Here is a 23,001-nt window from a genome sequence, read left to right as displayed (position 1 = left end):
GGCCATTGGAACAGCTTAGTCTCCCTCAGTCTGTATTCTCTCCCACTCCAGTTACCAGAGTCACCTTAGGAAGACTGGCAAACTCCTTCTCAAATCCCTGCTTATCCTTGAAAACCTAGGTGACACATCACCCCTTCTTTCTGTGGATTTTCTAGAATAACGAAGTCCACCCTCCTTCCTGCCTCATCCACACGCCGCTGGGATGTTACTGCTCTGGCAGCATTGTCTCTAGGTTTCTATGAGAGCCTGTCTGCTGTGGGATCACAGCCGTTTTCCCCAGGTCTGTGAACTCAGAGGGATGGACCATGTTTAAATTCATCGTTCGTCTGCAGTGTATTTAACACAGTGCCGACTCCAAACCTGCTCTGTTTGTTTGTTGAATTGCAATAAACTGATGAACTGAACCAAATCCCCTCACTTCTAATCTCAGCAAAGTGCTGCCGCCCTATTTTCTGTTTTCATTTAAAATATATACATTTGTATAATTCTAGTTATTCTGTCTATATACTTTGTTATATACTATTCCTATATTATGTACCCGTATTATATATATTATGCATGGATCTCATCTTAATAGTTTAAAGTATCAGTGATTTGTAGTTACTAGCTTTTCAACACTTCAAACATAGAAATGATTCACTGTAACTTCGTATCCTTCCTTTACCACTATTTTACGTGGTAGGTGCCTTAATCAATGTTTACGGTATCACTGTGGGGCTTAAAATATCAGAATAAATGGCTCATCCATGATATTGACACTCAAACTATAAGATCTGTCCCCTTGTCCTGGTATGCTATGAACAAGCAATTATGATTATAGTTTTTTTAAAAGAGCATTAGCCAGATACCCTAGCTATATATTTTACTACAAAGGATCCAAAGTTATAATTGGACGATGAGCTGAGCTTTCTGAATGCATCTTGGATGTTTTCCCTGACCATACTGGAGACCTTGCTTGACTGAAGCTTATCCTAGGTGCCCGTCCTGCCTGCGGCGCGCTCTGCAGTGCACCCGCGGCTCTGGGGTCTAAGCCTCATCTAGGTGCCTGGGTCTGAGGACAGGTCAGATGCACAGGGTTTGGAGAACCTGGCATCCCATAAATAGTGTCACCGAGGAGCAGAGGCAGACCCAAGTCATTTGGAAAGCCTCTGCCCATCGTAAGTTCTCCATGAGGAAAGTCACCCCATGACTAACAGCACTGCCACATGTCTAGGAAGCGTATCTTATGCCATCCCCCTAGGAAGCCAGGAAGATGGGTCGTGATAATGGGAGGGGTCAGTCCTTTCTTAGACGTAGCCTGCAGTACGCTGCTGTTCCTGACCTCAGCGAAGAGCAGCCAGCTTTCCGACTTTTGTCAGAAACTGTGTTATAACTGCCTTGAAAAGGCAGGGCTGTTGTCCTCCTGTTCTAAGCTGGTTGCTGTGAGTCCCTCATGGCCAACCCAACCCTGAGTGGGCTCCCATGACCAGGACCATCACCTTGCCTGCCCATCTCCTTTCGAAGATGGGAGTGCGTCTGTCTACAGAGACGGGTGATGTCCCGGGCTCCCAGTGTTGGAGGGAAGGCTACCCCGCCTCCCTGGGCCACCAGCCTGGAACCCTCATTCTTAGATGTGGTCAGGGGCTCCCATTCCATCCTGATACCCGCTGAGAGCGTCATCTGCACTAAATGCAGCAGTGATAGTTCTCATCACACACGGAAACCATTAGCTGCTTGTGTGTGTCGCCTGGTGTCACCAGTGACTGGTCTAAACGTCAGCCTGCGCATTTCTGCAGGAGGTCCCTTCTCAAACAGGTTCTTTCAAGACGCCTCTCTGAGGAAGGTCCCGCACCACTGAATTCCCTAGTCACTCTGTTCCCCATGGAATTTCCTATGACCTAGCCTGGGACATCGTGACCAGGACTGCATCCCGTACTGACCCCCAGAAAAATCTCCATACTCCTCTAAAACTGAATTATCTTTATCTTCCCATGAAACTGACAGCGTAGCCCCCTCATGCTATTTTGGACATTGGTAAATGCCTCCTTAACTTTGACCTTGGGGTATAACCAAAGGCTGTGACTATCAGTATAATTAGCCCTTCTCTGCTAATAAATTTTAACGAATTGTTCCACAAATAATATGTTGAGATGGCTAATCAGTTTTCAGTTTTATGGCTGTAAAGAGTTTTATAGCCTCTAAATAAGAGAATTAAGGTGTCACTAAACATTAGTAAAAATGACTAAACCTAAATCCATACATATGTGAGGGATATAAATAATATATTTTTAGATTTCAAACAGAAAAGAAAAAACTTGGATTATTAGCTTTGGGAATTTTCAAGAAGAATTTTGAGGTCTGTAAAAATCATTCTTTTTTCCTGACTTCATTAAGCAAAACTATTTCCTGACCCAGAATAACATTGTGTAAGGTGTTATTCAGGGATTCCTTTCGTCGTCTTCCCACCCTGTCACTCGCGGTAAATACTAGAAACGGAGCGCTAAACATTAGGCAAAAGGCAAACTTCCCCCACCTCAGTTCATGCTGCTGAAGAACTTAATATGCACAAGTGGTGGTCATTGAAGCAGGGCTGGAAAGGGCACTTCCATAAAGAGATAATCGCTGAATGACAAAGGCTGCAGAGACTCCACTCCAAGTGGGCTCCGGACAGGCTGGAATTGGCACGGATTCTGCATACAAATGCAATTACCACTCTTAACAATAGGACTCCATTAGTCAGGAGGTGCCTGGTTCTGCCGGCTGTCTTGATCGTGCACTACCCTGACCAGCTTTCTTTTTGCAATACACTCAGAATCAGTGAAGGACCAGTGTGCGTGATTTTATCTAGAACTCTTTGCACCCTCTGTTTTGTGGTCTTATTGGTGTTGCAATACATTACCAAGGATGATGTGAGAAAATGCAACCCATCACTTTTGTGAATTCTTAATTTAATCTCATAATACTAGATATTTTCCTCATCTTTCCTGAAATCCTCCAGTCATTTGGGGGAGGCACTTGCCCTCTTTTGGAGCTTCCTGCTTGAGAAGCCGTCAAAAATTGTGATGGACTGGGATGTTCTCCAGCTGCTCCAACGGGGAGTGTTCACGGGTCGTGAGGTTTCCCGTCATCCTTGGGGATGCGCTGGCTGTTTCTCCTCCTAGTTCGTGCCATTTGTTCCCAACTGTAGCCTGGAGGGCTCTAGAGAGGCTATCCAAATTCTCCCTAGCCTGGCCTCCCTCCACGATTGTCTTTTCTTTGGAGTCTGCTTTGCCAGGTCGGGCACCCTGGCTTCCTTAACCTCCTCCTCACCTGCCTTTTACGTCCTGCACCTGTGGTTCCCACCTTCAGTCCAGAGGGCTCCCTCTCACCACAGCTCTGTCCTGACCCTCAGCCCAGGGTCCCAGGGCAAGGGGCATGCATGGAGTTGTCTTCAGCAGCTTCACACTCCTCCCAGTCTCCCAGCGCCTGGTGCAGAGCTTGTCTCTTAGGAGGTCCCTTGAAAAACGCCTGTTCAGTTAATGCCCATTAGGACCCCAAATGGAAAGGGCTAAGACATTTTTATCAAAGTGGTTGTTTAAAATTCCACCTGTCCTTGGCTGGGCACGGTGGCTCATGCCTGTAATCCCAGCACTTCGGGAGGCTGAGGCGGGTGGATCACGAGGTCAGGAGTTTGAGAACAGCCTGGCCAATATGATGAAACCCCATCTCTACTAAAAATACAAAAATTAGCCAGGCATGGTGGTGCACGCACGTAGTCCCAGCTACTCGGGAGGCTGAGGCAGAAGAATTGCTTCAACCCAGGAGGCGGAGGTTGCAGTGAGCCGAGATTATACCACTGCACTCCGGCCTGGGCAACAGAGTGAGACCTTGTCTCAAGAAAACGAAACAAAACAAAAAATTCCACCTGTCCTTGACCATCATATCAAATGGTGAAAGCATGGCGTACACAGCAAAGCATTTCACAAGCTCCTCCTCTCTGTGGTGTCAAACAAGTGGCGTGGAGCCTTATGGCATTCCCAACCAGTCAGGTTCCAAGCCCACTCATTGATCCACTGCAGAATTATTAGTGTCACTCGAGGCCACTTTGTGTGGTGGCTGTGATGATCCAGAAATGAAGCAGGCACAACGTGCTCCAGGAGGATGTGGCCACTCAGGGCTTGGAACTAATGGTAGGAATTATACCATTTTACAAGAAGATTCTAAATTCTGGGAAAGATGCTGTTTAATGAATCTGAGTCAGAATTCCTGTTATCTTTTAAATATTGCTTGCATCTCCAAAAGCCTTTGGATTGCAGTTGGTCCATGTTATTTTCATGAAAATGTACAAATTAGAATTCAGGCCATTTTGTTGCAGTACTATTTTACAAATTAACCATTTCAGCAAAGGAGAGAATGGCTGGTTTGCAATGATATGTTTCATTGTTCCTTTCTGAAACCACATCTGAACAAAAGGTGAATCATCAGTGGTGTGACTCATCAGATTAGTCTGACAAAAGAATTACCAAAATAGGGCTGGAGAGAAGAAATTTCAACTGCTTATGAGCAAAGATTATATTAGTAATTTATCCATAAAACATTTTCTGAAATAATTACAGCATATTGTGACAAGAAATATGGAAGATAAGCCAGAAAAGTTTTACTAAAGAAAACGGAAACTGGAATCTCTTTTAATCATCTTTCATGCTGAGATGGTTTTAATTAGAGTGGCACAATTGGTCTAGATCACAACCGAAGGGATGTCTGTCATCTTAGAAAACAATGTAGCTGTGTCAACCATCTCAAAATTTGTCAAAAATATCACTTTTTGTGCTTGGAGTTTCAGTGGTCTAGGAGGAAGCCCATCAATCCTCTGCCAAAGAAGGGTTACTCAGCTGTGAGTCAGTAGATTTGCCAATAAGGGAGAAGTGTTTTCCAGCTGAGAAATGCCTTGTGACTCTCCACACTTTCACCCTTCTGTGCACTGTCTCTGGAAGCCCATAGTTCCATCCCTTGCATAATTGTAAGAAGCAGTTCCTGGGATTTCAGATCTGGAAGGGACCCTGATGATGCCTTAGTGCAACCCCAGAGGACCTGGAGACTGAACAGACACCCCACCCAAGAGAGAGGGCAGAAGCTCAGCCCTAACCTTGCAAGTACGCGGCAGGCTCTCACGGGCTGATGGTTCTCACCTTTCGCTTGTCGTCCTGGTGGGTTTTTTTTTTCTCCCTGAAATTGCATGAAGACCTTTTGTCCTTTTGATGCTTTTTCCTAGTCCTCTGTATTTCCATGACAGAATTGTTTTTCATAGAGAAATATGTACCACCTCCCATGGCAAAGGTACACATTTATTACAAGGCTGTGCTGCTAAAGCCCCAGGCAGCCAGGTCTTAAACACAGTATCCTCTTCATCTCCCTGGGCCAGGCATTACTGGAAACACGGTGGACAGCTCTGCTGCTCGGAGAGGGTAATTGGATTTTGAGTGAAAAGCAGTGTTTAAATGCAAGACAGGCAGGGTCAAATTCATTGCCCTCCAGGGCTTTTGGCCTTCCAGAAAGCAGGGTATGACAAATTACAATGTGTGAACACTGGCAGCTGTGATGGCCCCACCTGTTTTCAAGCCTCTGGGACAGCCACAGTCATGTGACATTTTAAGATTTATTTTGAAATTCCTTTAAGCTACTCAATCCCAGGGTGTTCCAGGCATCCCATGGTGCACACGGAGAAGTGGGTTGTAATGGTAGTGTAGGGACTCACAGCAAAGTTCCTGAGCTCCCGGACTGAGGCCCTTGCAACTAAGAGCCAGGCTTTGATCTGACCGCAGGGACTGTGACCTGAGCTACATACACTTTCCCCTGCTGCTGGGATTGTATCTCTACAGATTCGTATGCAGGAATTCAAGGAGGACTTGCCTGTAAGTTTTCATGTGAGACAAGACATGGACTTAGATTTGTAAAGCCTTTGAAATTTGGAGACGCCCTCTGGCTCACTGTGAGTCTATACTTCTGCGATGCTGTGGCCGCCCATGTGCACTGCTACTGGGTCACCTGAATAGGTGATTCTGCCTGCTCAAGGACTCACTGGGTTTTGAACAGTTTTCTACCAAAGAAACTTCTATTCTTAAGCTTCTGACATTTGGGGGTTGACTCACAGGACTGACTGCAAGCTGCGAAGTCATCCAGCTCAATCCCCATTGCTTACCCTCCCCTTTCTCTTTGCTCAGTGGGACCCTGAGGGAAGTTACCTGTCCCTGTGTATCAGCAACTCTCAGCCACCGTGGCAGAATTAGACAGACCTGAGGCTTCCCAGAGCCAGTCCAAGTATCTGTTCCTCCTAGTATACCAGTGTTTGGTAGTCAGATAGGATTACATAAGCCCTCTTAGCTGACATAGTAGATTAACCACATGGCCCTGGCCTTTCACGCTGTAAGTGGTGCACCCATGATGTTGGCACCCTTAACCGACTGACTTCTCAGTCTTTGTCCTGTGACTCTCTGTTCTTACTTCTCAAGTTTCATGCTTACCGAGAGGATGCTAGATTTGTTCCTGGACCTGTTTATACAATTAGTACCCACTATTGAAATGATGTGATTATTGAATGTCATGCAAACCAATAAGGCATGAGAAGATAGTCATTGCTGTGAGTTCAATGCTTTGGAAAGAGTGGGCTACCACAAAATATTCAATGAAAAAGGTAGGGACAGGCCAAGTATGGATTCAGAAGGATTCTGATCTCAGATTCTGCCACCTTACTTTGCTCCACTTTAAAGACAGGAAAATTGGTGTGACTCATGGCGGATAACTTGGAACTGTAGTGGGGGTGCCCACATTCAAAGAAAACATCTGGGCCTCACCTCTGAAGGCTGCCTTAACTTGAAATCATTTAAATGTAAGATTTCAATTCATGCGATTCAAATTAAAATAACATATTTAAGTTAGGTACATGTCATTTTTTTATGATTTCCCCATTGATTGATTTTTCAATTAATGGACCAGAAGTGAGCTTTCACTCCCTTTATCATCTCTTCCTGTAGACCTCAGAAAACTCTTATCCAACATAATAACCACCTTAAGAGTAATTGTTAAACTTTAATTATTTCCGTTATAACATGATAGGGAATTTAGGAAGCAGCATTTGATGAGCTCTCTATGTTCAACTTGGTAGTCATAGTGCAGTCTTTATTTGAATACTGGTTCATTTCTTGAGTTTCACAGTAGTTTGTTTCATTGACAGGACTCAATGAAATAAAGGCTTTGGGAGGCAGTGGGAATCCAGCCGAAATATTACTCTGCAGACGTCCTGGGACCAAAAGCCTTCCAGGGTAACTTCTGTTTGCAGCAGAAGTTGGGCTGTTGTAGGGATGTTTTGTCATTGTGATCACTCCAAAGGGAGTGATTTTAAAAATCAGGAAAGAAAGATCTAAAATTCCACTTTTCTTCAAACACTACCTCTTCCAGGATGCTTCTCCCATTTATAAGGGGGTGACAGTTGGGTCTGCTGGCTATCAAGGGCCACATCTCTGTTCAGTTTCTGAGGATACCACCAAAATCACCCGTCTGTAAAATTGCATCTGCAGTAAAACTCTCAATGAGTAGTCATGCATTTTCCCTGTTCATATGAGATAATCAGAGCAATCACAGTGCCTCAGCCTCTATCTAGTGAGTCTTCCTACATCTTGGCAAATTTCTGTGGTGCTTGGTCACTCCCAGTTCTTTTAGCAAGTGGACCAGTGGCTGATGTATTGGGATTCATGTAGAGTGGTGGTTGAGCCAGTTCAAAACAGTGACCACTCGAGTAATTCCTGAAAAGACAGATTTCTGCCCTTCAGAGACTTACTCAGTCACTTTTAATATCACTTTTTATAGGAGTGAGTTCTGGATTTAGAGCTAAATTCATTTAAATTATTTCAGTTACGTTAGACAGTATTCATATATATATATTATATATATATACACACATATATATGTATATATGTTTTCTGATCACCCACAGAATATTACGTAGGTTTAGGCTGAACAGCTCATTCTCTGAACCTACCCTGGATGTCTTGACTCACTGTTGCTCGGTTGCGTTAAAGACAGTATGAACTTTAGCTCCCAAAGTGACAGAAGCTGAACTCTGAGTATATGCTGGGTCATCTGCACTCTGCACTTCCTAATGTACTGATGTTAGTGAAGGGTGGTTTTGGGTCAGCATTATAACCCTTCATTGATTCAAAATTCTCTTTTGCACTATGAGTGGAGTGAAAAGTTTCCCATTAAGCAAACTTCTCTGATCTGTTGCTATCATTGAGTTTCTAATTTGGAGGAATTGTTGAAGAAAAGACCTGCATGGATGCCTCATTTTAACCTCCTGATTGGCAATTGCCAAGAACAGTCAGCAGCTTGGTGTGCCATGCCAGGCTGCTGCAGGGGCCCCTCCTCCCTTCCTTCTGCCAGGAGGCCTTACTAGTTTGTGTGTGCGTCTTACAACACTCTAAGGTGGGGGTGGTTTCGGTAAGGTAGGCTTTTTCAGCCTCAGTACTATGGACGTTTGGGACTGGATAGCTCTTGGTTGGGGGGCTGCCCTGTGCAGGCAGCATAGGATGTCAGCAGCCTTCCTGGCCTCTACCTGCTAGATAAGCAGCAGCAGCTCCTCAGTTGTGGGCAACTGAAAACGTCTTCTTCCAGACTTTGCAAATGGCCCATTGATTGAGAACCTCTGTGGTTAAGGAATGTGCTAATGTGGACTTTGGTGCCCATCTCTATCTGTGGTTTCTTCTGCCTCCCCCGAGACAAGGTCTCCAGGTGGCCCAACTTTGCTTTTGCTTTTAAGGAACCTGGGCCAGAGGCTGGGATGCTCTGTCTGGATTGGAGGCGTAGATGGCCAGATCTAGGCTTTCCCTTGGGGGAGAACCCTGATGGGTTCAAGATTGTGTAACCTCAAGCCATTTTGCTCTCCCCATGTCTGTGTTCTTAATGACAGTACCTTTGAGCAACTTTTTAGAGGGTGTTTGGTTTGATAATTGTTTTTTGATAATTTGGTGGATCACTAAAATTATTCTCCAGTCTAAACTTTAAAAAAAAGAACTTATAACATTTCTCACTACTTTTATATTTTGTGAAAAATTACATTTGCAAAAAGAAAAGAAAAAAGGATAGCAATCCTTCTGAAGGTTTTGACTATATCTTAAAATCCTAAATTACTGATGAAAGCCAAACACAGCTTCTTCCTGTTGGGAGTTTCTGCTGTATTCTTGTTGATGTCAGTCATACAAACAAACTTCAAATTAAAAACCACAAGGAACAGCTGTAGGGGCTCTGGAGAGGGGATTCTGCCCCGGGACAGGCAAGCGGCACAATCCTTGAGAGTTCCCAGGAAATAAAATTCTACATTTGGTGTGAGCAGCCCAGGTCTTTCCATGGTATTCCTAGCACATATGGTGTGGTTTCAAGCCTTTGATCTATACCCTCTGAAGGGACTATATTTTACAGCCTTTCCAGAACACACAGCCCAGGGCTCATGGCTATCAATTCCAAGGGAGCAAGCCATCAAACTTATACCAGTTCTTGAAACCACTAAGATACATTTGCAAGATAAATGGGTTCAAGCTCTCCCACATCCCATGGTTCTATACTTGGGGTGGAGTATTTAGAGGTAGCTTAGAATTACAATCAAGTAAGGTCCTTCACTTTTTGTCCGATAGAATCATCCCAGCATGGCCCCAGATTGTTCTTGCATTTGTGGGTAAACATCATTTGTCACTCATAATAAGAAAGTGGGAAGAGGAGAACGTTAACATACCTATAGATAATACATGCACTGTTCCTGCATGTGTCACAATTAGCTGTGTCTTGCCCCGTCCGATATGAAAGCCTACAAGATAAGAACAGGAGAGCATTACAAGCGGTGGCTGGGGGTCACCTTTATAGAGCAGATGCCTCAAATCAGATGCCTTCCCAATGCCAAGCTCATCATGGTCATGGAAATTGATTAATGCGTGTTTCCCAGTTTGCTCCTGTCTCTGCTTTCCTTGTACAGAACCAATGCAACACTACAGCTAAGATGGTATTTAAATTAAATTTAGAAGTGAACATAAGCTCCTGGATGAAGTAAATAATATAATTTTGTTATAAGCACAGGGAATTTCGGATGTTTCAATCTAGATTTATGGTGTTTTGAAGAAACTTTGAGGAAAAACCAACCACAGATACATATGCTGACTCCATGGCTTATGTTTGCTCTGCCCCTGCCTGTCCTGCTAGAACCGGGACTGGCTAAGTGCGACCTGCAGGCCAAATCCCGCTGGGGCCTGGTTTTGTCCAGCAAACTAAGAATGGATTTTACATTTTTAAGTGCTTGGAAAAGAAATTGAAAGCATATATATTTGTGACACATGGAAATGATCTGAAATTCAAATTTCAGTGTCCATGAATAAAGTTTTTACTTTTGTCAATAAAATGGTGAAAATTTTTATGAAAATACCTATTTCTAGTATCCTCAATTTTGCCTCTTGGTCTGCAAATCCCTGAACATTTACTCTCTGAAAAAAAAAAAAAAAAAAAAAAAATGCCAAGCCTTATGTTAGAATGTCTTACTGTCATTGCCATAACTTCTGAATTACTTTCCCTGACTTTATTCTCTGGTGAGTTCTGTCAGACCCCTGAGGCCAGGCAGATTTTGGCCTTTGTGGGGGAGGTTGCTGATTCTCCCCCCTAGTTAAAAAATTAATAATAATAACCTTGGGGTCTTTCTGTAGTATATTGTTGAAGATTGTATAAACATAAAGGGGTTGATGATGAGAATTTTCTGGACCAGGCTGGAGTTGCCTTGGCTATTTCTTGGTCCAGCCACCCAGGAACAGTTGGGGGGTGTTTTGTGCTCTCACGGTTTCTCCTATTTCATCCAGCCTTTCCTCTCTGACATTTTTAACATGCAGATTTGTATTTTCTGAATATTATTTTATGTCCAGGCACAGAAATGATAATGGGAATGTTAAATTTGTGGCAGGAGAAAAGCTTCCATCTGAATTGGCTTATAAACACTTTGGGGGCAAATTTCCACGTACAGAGCTACTCACCAGAGTAACAGTGTGCACAGAAGGTCTTCTGTCAACATTGCTAGTCAGAATTTTTTATCCCCTTTGCTATGTAAACTTCTCTGCATCATGGGTTCTAAATTGAAAATAACTTGTTTTCCTCATTATATTTTGTGTTACATCAACATTTGACAAAAGGATTGTCTGCTACATGCCGTGATTGTCTCAGTGGGCTTGCAAAACTCAGACCTGACCTCTCAGTTCTGTGCAGTTCGTTGATCAAGTGACCATATTCTGCTCCAAAGTGTTGCCAAGCACTTCCTGTGATTCATCATATTTCAACCGGAATTGGAGTGACAGTATGGCTGTCTTTATTGTCTTTTCATCATCACCTCCCACACTGGGCGCCTTTGGAACCCCACGTCAGGCCATTCCATTCTCCCGTTGGCTTTGTCAAGGGAGACGGGGATGAACAGCCTGTGCCCTCCCTTCCCCTTGTTCCTCATCAGACACGGTGATTTTTCAGTCCTTACCCCTTTCCTCCTCATGGCAAGCCCCAAGAATGCATTCCTCCTGCACCTTCCCACCTGGCTCCGGATTTGTCCACCCCATGCCAAGACTCTTCCACATGGTGACATCACTCTTCTCCCTTCTCTCTTGCCCTATATAGACTTATAGCCTTTTTCCATCAGCTGATTCTACTGGAGCTTGGCTCTAACTAAGCTCAGTGCTGACCAAGGTCATTTTGCACAGTGAAATAAGTGCCATCCTTGAGCTCAGGTGCTAGCACGGTCCATGCTGAATGTGTTGTTAAACCCGTTGGCTTGGGTTGCATATGAGGTACTGCGCTACTATTGTGTTGTACTGGTGGGTATAAACCTATAGTCAGGAGAAAGAGTACCTAATACTTGTCTATAGGTGCCAGTCATATCCAAATTTTAGGTTCTTACAGTGGGCCAAACCGGGGGTATTTAACAATTTTCTGAAGGCATTCTTTTTGTGCTCACAGGAAAGTGTGAATTCTAAGCTTATGGAACCTTCCTGTCCTAAACCTTAGGGCAAATCTCTATCAAGCCTCATCAGCGTCAACGCTCCTTTCTTGCCTAGTGTCCAAGTTTCCCAGTGCCTCACTTGCATTAGAGCCCTGAGCCTTCTAATTATGCTAGCCTCACTTGCAGAGGAGAATACAGTCACACTTCAGGTCCAGGATCTCATTATTCTGAGACCCCAGGCTTCTGATGCTCCCTGTCACCTTGCTGGTACTCTGAGGCTAGTGTTCTGTACCACATGTAATTGGCAGCTTGGGATAGGCAATGGACCTGACCATGAGAGGACAAAGGCTTCAGGCACCTGAAAGGACAAGAGGAATCTTCCAGGACCTTGGAGTTCTTCAGTAAGAAGTTGCTTTTCTTTTCTTTTCTTTTTCTTTTTTTTTTTTTTTTTTTTTGAGACCAAGTTTTGCTCTTGTTGCCCAGGCTAGAGTGCAATGGCATGATCTGGGTTCAAGCCATTCTCCTGCCTCAGCCTCCCGACTAGCTGGGATTACAGGCATGTGCCACCATATCCGGCTAATTTTGTATTTTTAGTAGAGACAGGGTTTCTTCATTTTGGTCAGGCTGGTCTCAAACTCCCAACCTCAAGTGATCTTCCTGCCTCGGCCTCCCAAAGTGCTGAGATTACAGTCCTGAGCCACCAAGGCTGGCCCAAGAAATTGCTTTTCTAAAGCCCATCCTGAAAAGACTTTACTGCAATCACTTTGTAGAAAGTACATGTGTCCCCGTTACCATCAGTAAGCAAATAGTTATTAAGTACCTACTAAGTGTCAAACATTTTTCTGGCTCTACAGGAGACATTTGCAAATAAGATAGAGTCCTTTTCCTCACAAAGCTCACAGTGGCATGGGAGTGGCAGAAGGGCAACATAAATGCATGAATGAGCGAACGGCTAGATAATTTTGATACTGCTGAGTGTTAAGGAAGTGTTGTGAAGCAGTTTGGCCTAGAATGAACTCTAAGGAGGTGACATTTTTAGTGAGACCTGGATGGTAATAAAAAAGCAGTCAGTCCATCTGTTGATCCAGGGTTGGGTGTTGCAAACACAAAGACCATCCCGTGTTAACATCCTGCAGTGGAAATGATGCTCCTTCTCTTTGCAAGTCAGAGAAAAAGGCCAGTGCTGCTGGAATAGATGCGGCAGGTGAGAGTGGTGAGAGATGAGGACATGTGTATAAAGTGAGAGGCCCTTTGGGCATTATTTTAAATTGAATGGGAAGCCACTATAGAGGTTTTCTTATAGGTGGTTGAATGACATGGAAACACTTCTTGACTTTTATTCTCAATCCTCTCCTTCTGTAACATCATTTTCATTCAATTTCCTTTCTCTTGCTTCCTTTATTTACAACCCAGCCCAATTCACCAATTCCTGAGAAAATGGCGTGGTTTGGCTGATGTTTCTTGGTAAGAAGCAAAGGCGTCGTTATGTTTTCTTTGGAGCTGTATCTGTGGTCATCCTTTTTTCAGCTAGTTGAAAACATAATGGGTGGTCTGTCAGTTTCTAAATATATGTATGTTTCTCCCATGTGTGAGAATTATTTTTAGGACTTCATTACCATGAAGGTGAGGTTTTGTTTAAGTTTTGTTTAGGATCTTCCTTTTGTTTAAAGGAATCAATTGTTTGGAGTCCATGAATGTCAGCAGGAGATTAATTTGTGAATAAAATTTAAAGTGTTGACCTTGTCATGTGGTTAATTCACAGGCAGCTGCCAGCAGCTGATGTCAATCAGGGTATGCCTGCTAAAATTTTATTAAGCACGCGAGTGTTCTCAATAGAGGGCTTAAAACTATGTAATCCATTGTGCTTATTGCTTTGATAATCCATCTAATTGTCCTTGAAGCTTCCAAGCTGTAGGGTTTGGCTTCACTGATAATTTTATGGTCACATTAATAATTGGGCTGCAGCATCTGAATATGTTCTCCAAATAGAGATGAAACAGATAAGTTATTTCTACAGGACAGGGAACACAGAGTGCTGTTATGGAATTTCCCTATTTTTTCCTTCTCAACTTGGAAACACGTCAGAAAATAGTACTTTGAATAATTCTCTTTCTATATTGCCATTGCCATAAGGCAGAACAATCTAAAAACTTGAAACTGCTAGAGCAGATACTTCTCCAGTGACTGTAGGGCTGGAAATCTTTTGTGAATTAGAAGTTTAGAGAGGAGAAAGCTTAGGTTATTGATGTAAAAGCTGCAGTAGAAGAACATTGGGGTCACAAATTATAAATTTTCTGTCTTGCAGATTAATTGCTACCTTTGTAAAGCACTCTTCCCTTTTGCTTTGAGGAGCCTGTATTATACATAGGCTTATAACTCCATGCGTGATGCAATATCTGGTACCTTCTGGGCATTCAGTTAATGTTAATGTAGCCAAGTCATAGAGTCCATATTTGTATTTTCATATTGAAGTCCAGAATAACACATCTATCTATTTAAAGAATTCCAACTGAGTGTGGAAAAAAACCCTGACAAGTATAAATTGTGAAAAGTGCTAGTCTTCATTTTTCTCCCCATATGAACTCCTTTGGGTGCTAATGATAAGCATGTTCATTGTAAATACGGATTTTGTGGCATTCACTATTTATTGTCCCATGGTGGTTAGTTGTAAGTATTCTCTTAACAATGCATATAGCTTGGAAAACGTCGCATTCAGCACCAGGGACAGTGTCACAAGTCCAAGGCGCTCTCTTTTTTTGGTGCTTTTGTTTTCTGTTCTGTTGACCCTCTAGCCTCCCATCTTTCTAGAACTGAGTTTTATCCCAGGGACCAATCTGGGGACCCTGGACCTCCCCTTGCTTGATGCCTTTTGAACACTCCTTGGTCAAGGTGGTCTTGCCTGTTAGAGAAGCCTGGACACGAACTGTTAATAGGGAAGCTAAGAACACAGAATCTGCGACAGTGCATGAAAGAGAAGATGATGCTCTGTTCGAAACAGAAGGGATGTTGACAAGCCAATTTTACAAGGTAGTTTTGGTGGAGTACAGCTTTTGAGTCATTTACACTTCTATTTCATAGTGAACCACTGGTATTCACAGGACTTTGCTCTACTTTAAAGAAAGTAAAATAAACTTGACTTACAGAACACAGTGCGGAGCTCTAGTCACCGCACCCTCCCTTAAAGGAAACCTCAGGGCTACCTCTCTGTGATAGCCTGGACCTCTCAGGTTTAGCTCAGCATGCAGTTCCCCAGTTTCTCTAGCTACCTTATACCTTTATAATAATCGGCTCTAATTCTTCAGTTATTATCAGCAATTCCTGAATGTACAAATACATATATATACTTGTATACTTACAAATATATAACATACCTGAATTTTTTTTGTTTGTAAATACACACACATACATACCTTTGTAAATGTATTTTAAAAAGTGGTGACAATTTGGGGCATGCAAGTCTTCAGTTATTCCTTTTTGGACAGTAGCAAAAGAGGGAATATACGCACCTTTGTATATTTATTTTAAAAACTGGTGACAATTTGGGGTATGCGTGTTTTCAGTTATTCCTTTTACGGACCATTAGCAAAAAAGGGCATCACAGATAGACATTTGAAAAGAAACTAAGAAGGGCAGGCCCATGGCAGAGCTGGTGCTGCAGTTTTTGTGACCCCACTGCAGGAACGATAAAGGAGAAGCAGTGTCTGCCGGCCTCAGCCTGAGAGCCGCACCATGGCCACGTCCTGGGCGGCAAGGAGCAGGGCACGGGAGGGCTGGACAGCATCTGCTCTTTCATGCCGGCACCACAGGGAGATCTAAGTCAGCAGGGCCCTGGGTGTTAGGAAAGGGTGTTGAGAAATGTCAGAGAAAGGTCACTGCAAGCTTTCTTCCCAGCCACATATCCAAGTGCACAGTGTCTCCGAGACCCTGAAGATGGGGCCCGAGAGGCAGGACTAACAACTCTGAGGCAATCATAACAAAACATGAATTGTTTGGTTAAAAGGTCAGGGGAAAAAAAAAAAAAAAGAAAAGTCTCACTGTGCTATCATTAGAAGCAAACACCGAGAAAGTGACAAGCAGCTCGTAGAGGAATGGTTAGCAAGTGGAAACTAATTTTACAGTACCTAAGAGTAATGACAGTATGAGTATTAGGTTATTGGATTGATTTAAATGTGCTGCTTTTACTGCCATAGTCCCACAACACTATTTCCTTCATAAGATTTAAATTCTCAATGGAAAGTTCTCTTACATTCCTGGGTGACTGGATGGGGCATTTGTGTGTACTTGGTCTGGTTGCAGAGTTCAGCAGCATGCTGTGAGCCCCTCCTTGGAAGATGTATTCAGTATACAGTACACAGGAGAGCAAGCGGCCCAGTTGCTGATTTGCTGCTCTTTTAAATGGCTTGTTAATTTTCAGCAAGTTCAGAGCTTCTAGTATGTGAGGGAACTCCACGTTGGATAATGCTGAAATCAAGGCATGACCTTCTAAGTGTGGTCTTCAAAACGTTCATCACATAGGGTATTGAAGTTGTCACACTGAATTAATTCAGAGGCTGTATGCTAGGTTTGCCTGTATGGACCTAAGCTATAGATGGTGGTTGTTGCAGAAATAAAAAAGGCATGGTCTCTGCTCTCAAAGAAAATTCTTTCGCCGTTAATTTATTCTCTTCCATTTGATCTCTTTTGTTCTTTCAGTTTTCTTACTGGATGCAACAACCGTTTTTTTCTTCTGCATTCTTACCCAGGTTTGTGCACTAGCTGTCTCTTCTTGATAACGAAGCCATCATTTATGTCAGCATCTTGAAGGGCTTTTTCACTTAATAGTCTCAAAGTGACATTAATTAGAGGCATAAAATGATACCACTACTATTGCTGGGAGAAATTATGTTTCAAAAAGTAGTAAAGGCGCTGTTTTCAGTGATTCCCTCCTATGTTTGAGAGCCACTCTGAGCAGTAGATTTGGCTTGTTCCTGAATCTAAGGTCTCACCAGGAGTTTGTCAGATTATGCCCTGGACGTGTACTTACTTCAGATGTCACCTCTTTACAGCTAAAGTGGATTTAGACTTCAGCATATACTCATGGAAATGCAGCTACATTGTCATAAGCATTTGAGCTGTTAAATGCTAGAATTTGAGGGAACAGCTAATTTATGGTTGCTAAAAGAATATGAAGTCGATTTTCTTAACCAACTCCCGAGATCACCCCGTCATCAGTCAAAGGCAGTACTGGCTTTTGGTGATGGCTTGTCTGTTCTCTTTTTCCCAGTAGCTGATAGGAGCCATCTGTCAGCCAGCACCCAGCTTGCTAAAGTTAAGCTGGGCAGTTCTGCGATCCTTGCTGGCCTTGGATCTCCAAGCAGACAAAGTAAGTTGTTAGTGGTAAAAACTGAAGTTGCAATTGGAAGAGCACAAATTCACAGTGACCCTCCGTACTGGTAAGTCTGTTAGGAGTACTGCCCCTCTTCTCCCCTGCCTTTGGGATGTCGAACAGGGGTGAATGTTGACGCCTCTCCAGCTGCCTGGCTGCCACCTTCTGAGAGCTCTGCCAGAGCAGCTCCATCAGCTGCTCTTCAGGGACCCTTTGGCTGGCTCTCCCCTACTGTCCTCGCCTCTGCTCGATTTCCTCTGCCAGAACACGTGTCTTGCCATGTTGTCATGGCAGACTAATCTTTCTTTGTTCGCCCAACAAATGAATATCTGCCATGCCAGTCACGGTGGAGATGGTTTGTGGATACATGGAATGATGAATGAAGGAGCAAATGAAAAATATAATTGAGAAGGTGTCTTTGTCTCAGATCTCTGGGGTTGGATGGACCCCTGTTCCGGAGAAACTTAGCAGCTTTCTCCTGACAGTTAAGTAAAACTCTGGAAAACTGTCTCCCATATTTTCTGCTCGGACTTTGGTGATGGAACAGCAGTGTCTGTGGTAGAGTTACTTTAATATAACCACCACTCACGGGTTTCGAGAACGTTAATGCGATTTGATATTGTATGATTGGTTTCTCTTTTCTCCAGCTCTTTTGCCTGTAGATGTATGTCAGGTGGTAAAGCTGATCCCATTAACTCAGTATTCTCCATTTGTCTAGAATGTCTTTCTGGGGAAGGGCAAATACTTCTTTTTCAGACACCCGTGTAATCTCCCTCAATATGAACATGCATGTTCTATAGTGTTTCTTGCATACAGTTGTGTCCCAGTTGATTAAGGGAGATCGATTTTGTAATCCCATGTGAGAGCTTGGAAGTAATGTATCTCTAAGAACATGATAGTTAGATGTTACAGCATTCTAATGCTGAATCTCCATATAGATTAAAGGATTTTGAGGGCTACCTTGGCAACCTCAACACAAATTACTTAGAAATGATGTTTGGAGCACAGCTCATTCAGAAGTTGAGGTGGGTCTGTCTTCATCCCATTTCTCTTTACCTTACTTTTTTTCCATGGTAGGGCAAAGTTCTGAGAATCACACACGTCCCATTCCCCTAAAGCCAGCAATAGAGATGTTAAACCCTGGAAGGATCACCTGTACATGTAAACTCCACGTGGCCTCATTTAACATGTCAGGATAATTTTTAACAAGCCTTGTTATTTCTACTTAGTGTTCTAGTCATAGATCTTAACAGACTTTCCTACAAATGAGCCAACATAACGAACCGGCCTCCCCAGGCCTGTTCATCAGGTGTTTGCTGTGCATCAGCTCTGTGTATGACCTGTGGGGGAACAGTTGCTTGGAAGAATAAAACACAGGTCTTGCCCCCTAGACACTTAAAATCCAGAAGACCTTTGTTTCCAAAATGAAGGAATCGTTGATGGGTTAAGGAAGCAGAATCACATAACTCTCAACAGTAGCACTCCTTCCATGGGGCCGTTCTAACCCTCATGCAAACCCGCATCCTTGGTCCTGGCCCGGCTTCTGTCTTCCCTCCCGGGCAGCGCAACACACCCTCTGGCACACTCCCAGCACCTTGTTTGTGGCTCTCTTGCAGACCATGCCACCGTGGAATCTGATGATCGGATGCACCTTCTCTGTCCTGTGGGACTGGGCATTTTGCTGGCTGGGAGCATGTCTTTGTTCCTCTTCACAATCCTGGCTGATAGCCTGGGGACTTCTGCAGATCAGGGCCTGAGGTGCATCAGCAATGCCCGGTCCTTTCATGCCCAGTGAAAGTCAGTTTCCTTCCCACCTCTCCCTCCCTCCCTCCCTGCTTGAGACTTCTCCACCACACTTCTCGCCATGGAGCACACCATGAGCTGTAGCTATTTCGCTTTCCCTGTCTCCCTCCACGAGAAGGTCAGCACGACGTGGGCAGAGGTTTTTATCTGTTCCCTGGCGGGCGAACTTTCAGTGCCCACCTCAGGGCCAGGAGTAGAGTAGATGACTGAGAAATATTTTTTGAATAATGCTTGAGTGAATGAATGAGTGAATGAATGAGGAATCTGTGTGAGTGCCCTTTTGGGTGAACTGGTAACACCCCTTTTGCTTCTGAAAAGGAAAATAGGACTCTCACAGTTTTGTGATGTATCTGTCCAAATAGTACTCATAGTAGCCCATTTTAAATTTCCTCAAACAAGTAGGAAAAAGGTCAGTCGTCGTCTGCTTCCAGCACCCAGTTTTGAAAGTAAATAGCTTGGTCTTGCACCTAAACCAGGCCCACTTCCGTGTCCGAATAAAGGCTTTTTTTTTTTTTTTTTTCTTTTTTTTTTTTTTGCCCTGAAGCAGTCCTGGTGGATGTGTTCCAGAAAGAAACACCCTTAATGAACTCAGTGGCTTTCTTTTGACGGTGTGGACAAATTAACTTTTATTGGCCTTGCAGCTCCCCAGATGTGGTGACACTATAATTCTGTGGAGGCTCTGGCTGTTAGAGAAGCTTTTAATGCTTGTTTTCATGATCAAGAATTAAAGGGTAACAATACTGGAGTATCGTGGCAAAGCATCACAGTTAGCAGGGAGATTCCAACCTGTGTGGCGTCGTGTCCCAGAGGACACGGGGGTCAGCCGGGCTCCCTCTCCTCTCTGTCTCCCTCGGCCCTTTGTCTCCCCTGTCATTTGCCTCCTTGTTTTTTGTTTGTTTGTTGTTTTTGGAGACAGAGTCATGCTCTATCGCCCAGGCTGGAGTGTAGCCTGCGATCTGGGTTCACTGTAAACTCCACCTCCCAGGTTCAAGTGATTCTCCTCCCTCAGCCTCCTGAGCAGCTGCGATTACAGGCGCCCGCCACCACGCCCCACTAATTTTTGTATTTTTAAGTAGACATGGGGTTTCACCATGTTGGCCAGGCTGGTCTCAAACTCCTGACCTCAGGTGATCCACCTGCCTTGGCCTCCCAGAGTGTTGGGATTACAGGCGTGAGCCACTGTGCCCGGCCCTGCCTCCTTGTTTTTATTGCTCCTCTCTGTGGCCCTGTCCCAGCAACTTGTATGCTTCCTTTTTCACAGAGCCATCATGCATGATGGAGAAAATGGAACACAGTAGTATTTTATAGACATTATTATTGTCAGAAATACATGCAGATTTGGACTGGGACAAATACAGAGATGAACACTATTATTAAGGCAGGACTTTTTTAAAAGCTTTAGTGCCTTTTAATCGTATTTTCATAACATAAAATCATAACATAAACATCAGGAAAGCTAGTAATTATTATTTTGTGTGTGGACTGCCTGGCTATGTTATAAACAGGGCAAAGCTGAAGTTTTCCTTCCTTCCTTCATGCAGTCAGGGAGATACTAAGTTGCAAAATGATGACAATGATACACACAAGTCACTTGGCCCAGAAGGCACCAAGAGCAGCTATTATTATTAATACAACTCGGCTGGAAAACAACTTTTTCCAGCCGAGGCCGAGTTGATTAACTTATTTTCCTGGAGGAGAGATAAAGCTTAAGCTATAATTTATTGAAAATTAATGAAAGTTAATTTTGGTGGCACTGGCTACCAAACTAGAATGAAAATAAGAATGTGAGTATACTGTATTAAACCAGATTTTCCTTCTGGACTCCCATATTTCTTCAGCTCTTGTACTGTCACAGAGGTTCGAATTTGAAAGCATTAATGTTGTCTATTTGCCAGTGGTTCTGATGGTAAATATCCACAGCGTCTTTTATCTTTAATTTCTTTTGATGTGTGTTTTTAGATCAAGCTTAGTTAACAATTTTTAATGAGAACTTACACATCTTGGAGCTTTAGTGCTTTGTTTCAAAAGCCTGACCTTGCATTTGCTTTTTAACAAATGTGGCAGAGCTCTTTTGCCAAAGACTAAAGTCTTTAAAGTTTGGTGTGATCGCTTATAAAGTTCTTGATGTCCAATTATGAGACTTTTCTAGAGGGATAGCCCTAGTGCTGTAACCAATGAGATACTGATAGAGAAAACTTTACTACCTTATTGGTTAAAGCATGCTCATTTTTTAGATCATTTTTTTCCTCCAGGATCTCAATTTTCATGAATGTTCTTTCCAGCCTATCTGTAAGGTTTATTTTTATATTGCATTGCAAACAATGCAGTATCAAATGTTTGTTGTTCACGTGGATGTGGACATCCGTATGAAGAAGGAAGAGCCATACAGGCATGTCACGGTCCTCTGAAGAGCCACTCATATTACAAATGGCCTAATGGGCCGGGCGCGGTGGCTCACGCCTGTAATCCCAGCACTTTGGGAGGCTGAGGTGGGCGGATCACAAGGTCAGGAGATCGAGACCATCCTAACACGGTGAAACCCCGTCTCTACAAAAAATACAAAAAATTAGCCGGGCGTGATGGCTGGCGCCTGTAGTCCCAGCTACTCGGGAGGCTGAGGCGGGAGAATGGCATGAACCCGGGAGGCGGAGCTTGCAGTGAGCTGAGATCGCGTCGCTGCACTCCAGCCTGGGCAACAGAGTGAGACTCCATCAAAAAAAACAAAACAAACAAACAAAAAACAAATGGCCTAATGAACTGGGTTCCCAGGCAGGTTCCTCAAGGAGAGATGTTGCATCCTGGCACCCACATCCCTGCACTTAAAAGATCAATGGCCTTGACTTGTCTGAAATTACCTCACAGAGAGGATTTCTGTTAATGATTACAGATCCTTCCCAATACACTTTTGGGACCTCTTCAGTGGGGTGGGGGGGGGTAGGGTCTCTGCTGTGTCTAGCACCAGAAAGATGCTTTCACCAGAAGATGAATTGGCATGAACTCTACCAGGCCTAGGGGGTAGGAGCTTCTGTAGCCTTTTTAAGTAAAAGGGAAAACCCACACTTGGATTAGCAAAAAAATTTTAAAAATTTTAAAAATGCCTGTATTTTCATTAGTTCATGTTAGGTCTCCCATTTTCAGGAGAGAGAGAAGATGAGTGATCTGGTCTGACAGCCCAGATGTGAATTCTGGAATTGACATGTCTCACCAGCTTTTTGACTTTGGAGAAGGTACTGAGCATATCCAATCTGCAGCTTCCTCATGGAGGGCATTCCCACCTTGGGTTGTTATTTTAAGGATTAAAGAAGATAATACCAAATGGCTGGTACATTGTAGGTGCTCAGAGCAGGTGGCCTCTCTAGGTACTCTGTGTGGGGATTCTCGTTTCACTGGAACTCTCCCTCAGCTCCGGTGGGAAATAGAACTCAAACCATTTTTGCATAGCTTAGCAGGAATTGCATGGAGTTTTTTAAATTATTTGAAAATTGGAACTTGCATTTCATTTTTTAAAAAAATCCAAATTCTGGGACACAAATCCATAAATTTCATAAATGTTCATGCCATGCCTTGAATTGCTCATTTTATCTGCAAATGGGCTGTCTGGATTGCCTAGTGGCTCGGTGGCGAGGCTTTTATTCACCTACCAACTTAAAAGGCTGAGGAGGTATTTGAAATCTATTTTGGCATTCTGCACAGGAAGATTATTTAAATTACATTTTCAAGTATGTGTGATACCTACATGAAGCCCAAAGCAAGAATTCGAAATGTGTTTTATATTCTTACAAATATATTTTGCTTTATTTTTCATATTAGAGATGGAAAGCCTTATTATTTTTTTAAGAACTTAAAAGTAGTGTTTACAAAGTTATAC

General features: G+C 43.4%; 2 protein-coding genes across 6 annotated transcripts in view; one reads left to right on the top strand and one right to left on the bottom strand.

Annotated features, from left to right (window-relative positions):
* Positions 1-23,001, top strand: part of DOCK1 (dedicator of cytokinesis 1) — a 553,659-nt gene that overhangs the window by 239,832 nt on the left and 290,826 nt on the right. The window lies entirely within an intron of this gene.
* Positions 1-23,001, bottom strand: part of INSYN2A (inhibitory synaptic factor 2A) — a 60,984-nt gene that overhangs the window by 8,659 nt on the left and 29,324 nt on the right. For 2 of the 4 annotated variants that reach the window (XM_023224364.2, XM_023224363.2), the window contains exon 3: positions 9,740-9,811. The exons of the other annotated variants lie outside the window; for them this stretch is intronic. In XM_023224364.2, the coding sequence (XP_023080132.2) occupies positions 9,740-9,811 (72 nt within the window). The remainder of the gene's footprint in view (positions 1-9,739; positions 9,812-23,001) is intronic. 4 annotated transcript variants of the gene reach the window in all.

This window comes from Piliocolobus tephrosceles, chromosome 9, assembly GCF_002776525.5.
Source record: "Piliocolobus tephrosceles isolate RC106 chromosome 9, ASM277652v3, whole genome shotgun sequence".
Lineage (NCBI taxonomy): Eukaryota > Metazoa > Chordata > Mammalia > Primates > Cercopithecidae > Piliocolobus > Piliocolobus tephrosceles.
Note: the sequence above shows the minus strand (reverse complement) of the source record. Positions and strands in the feature narration are given on the sequence as shown.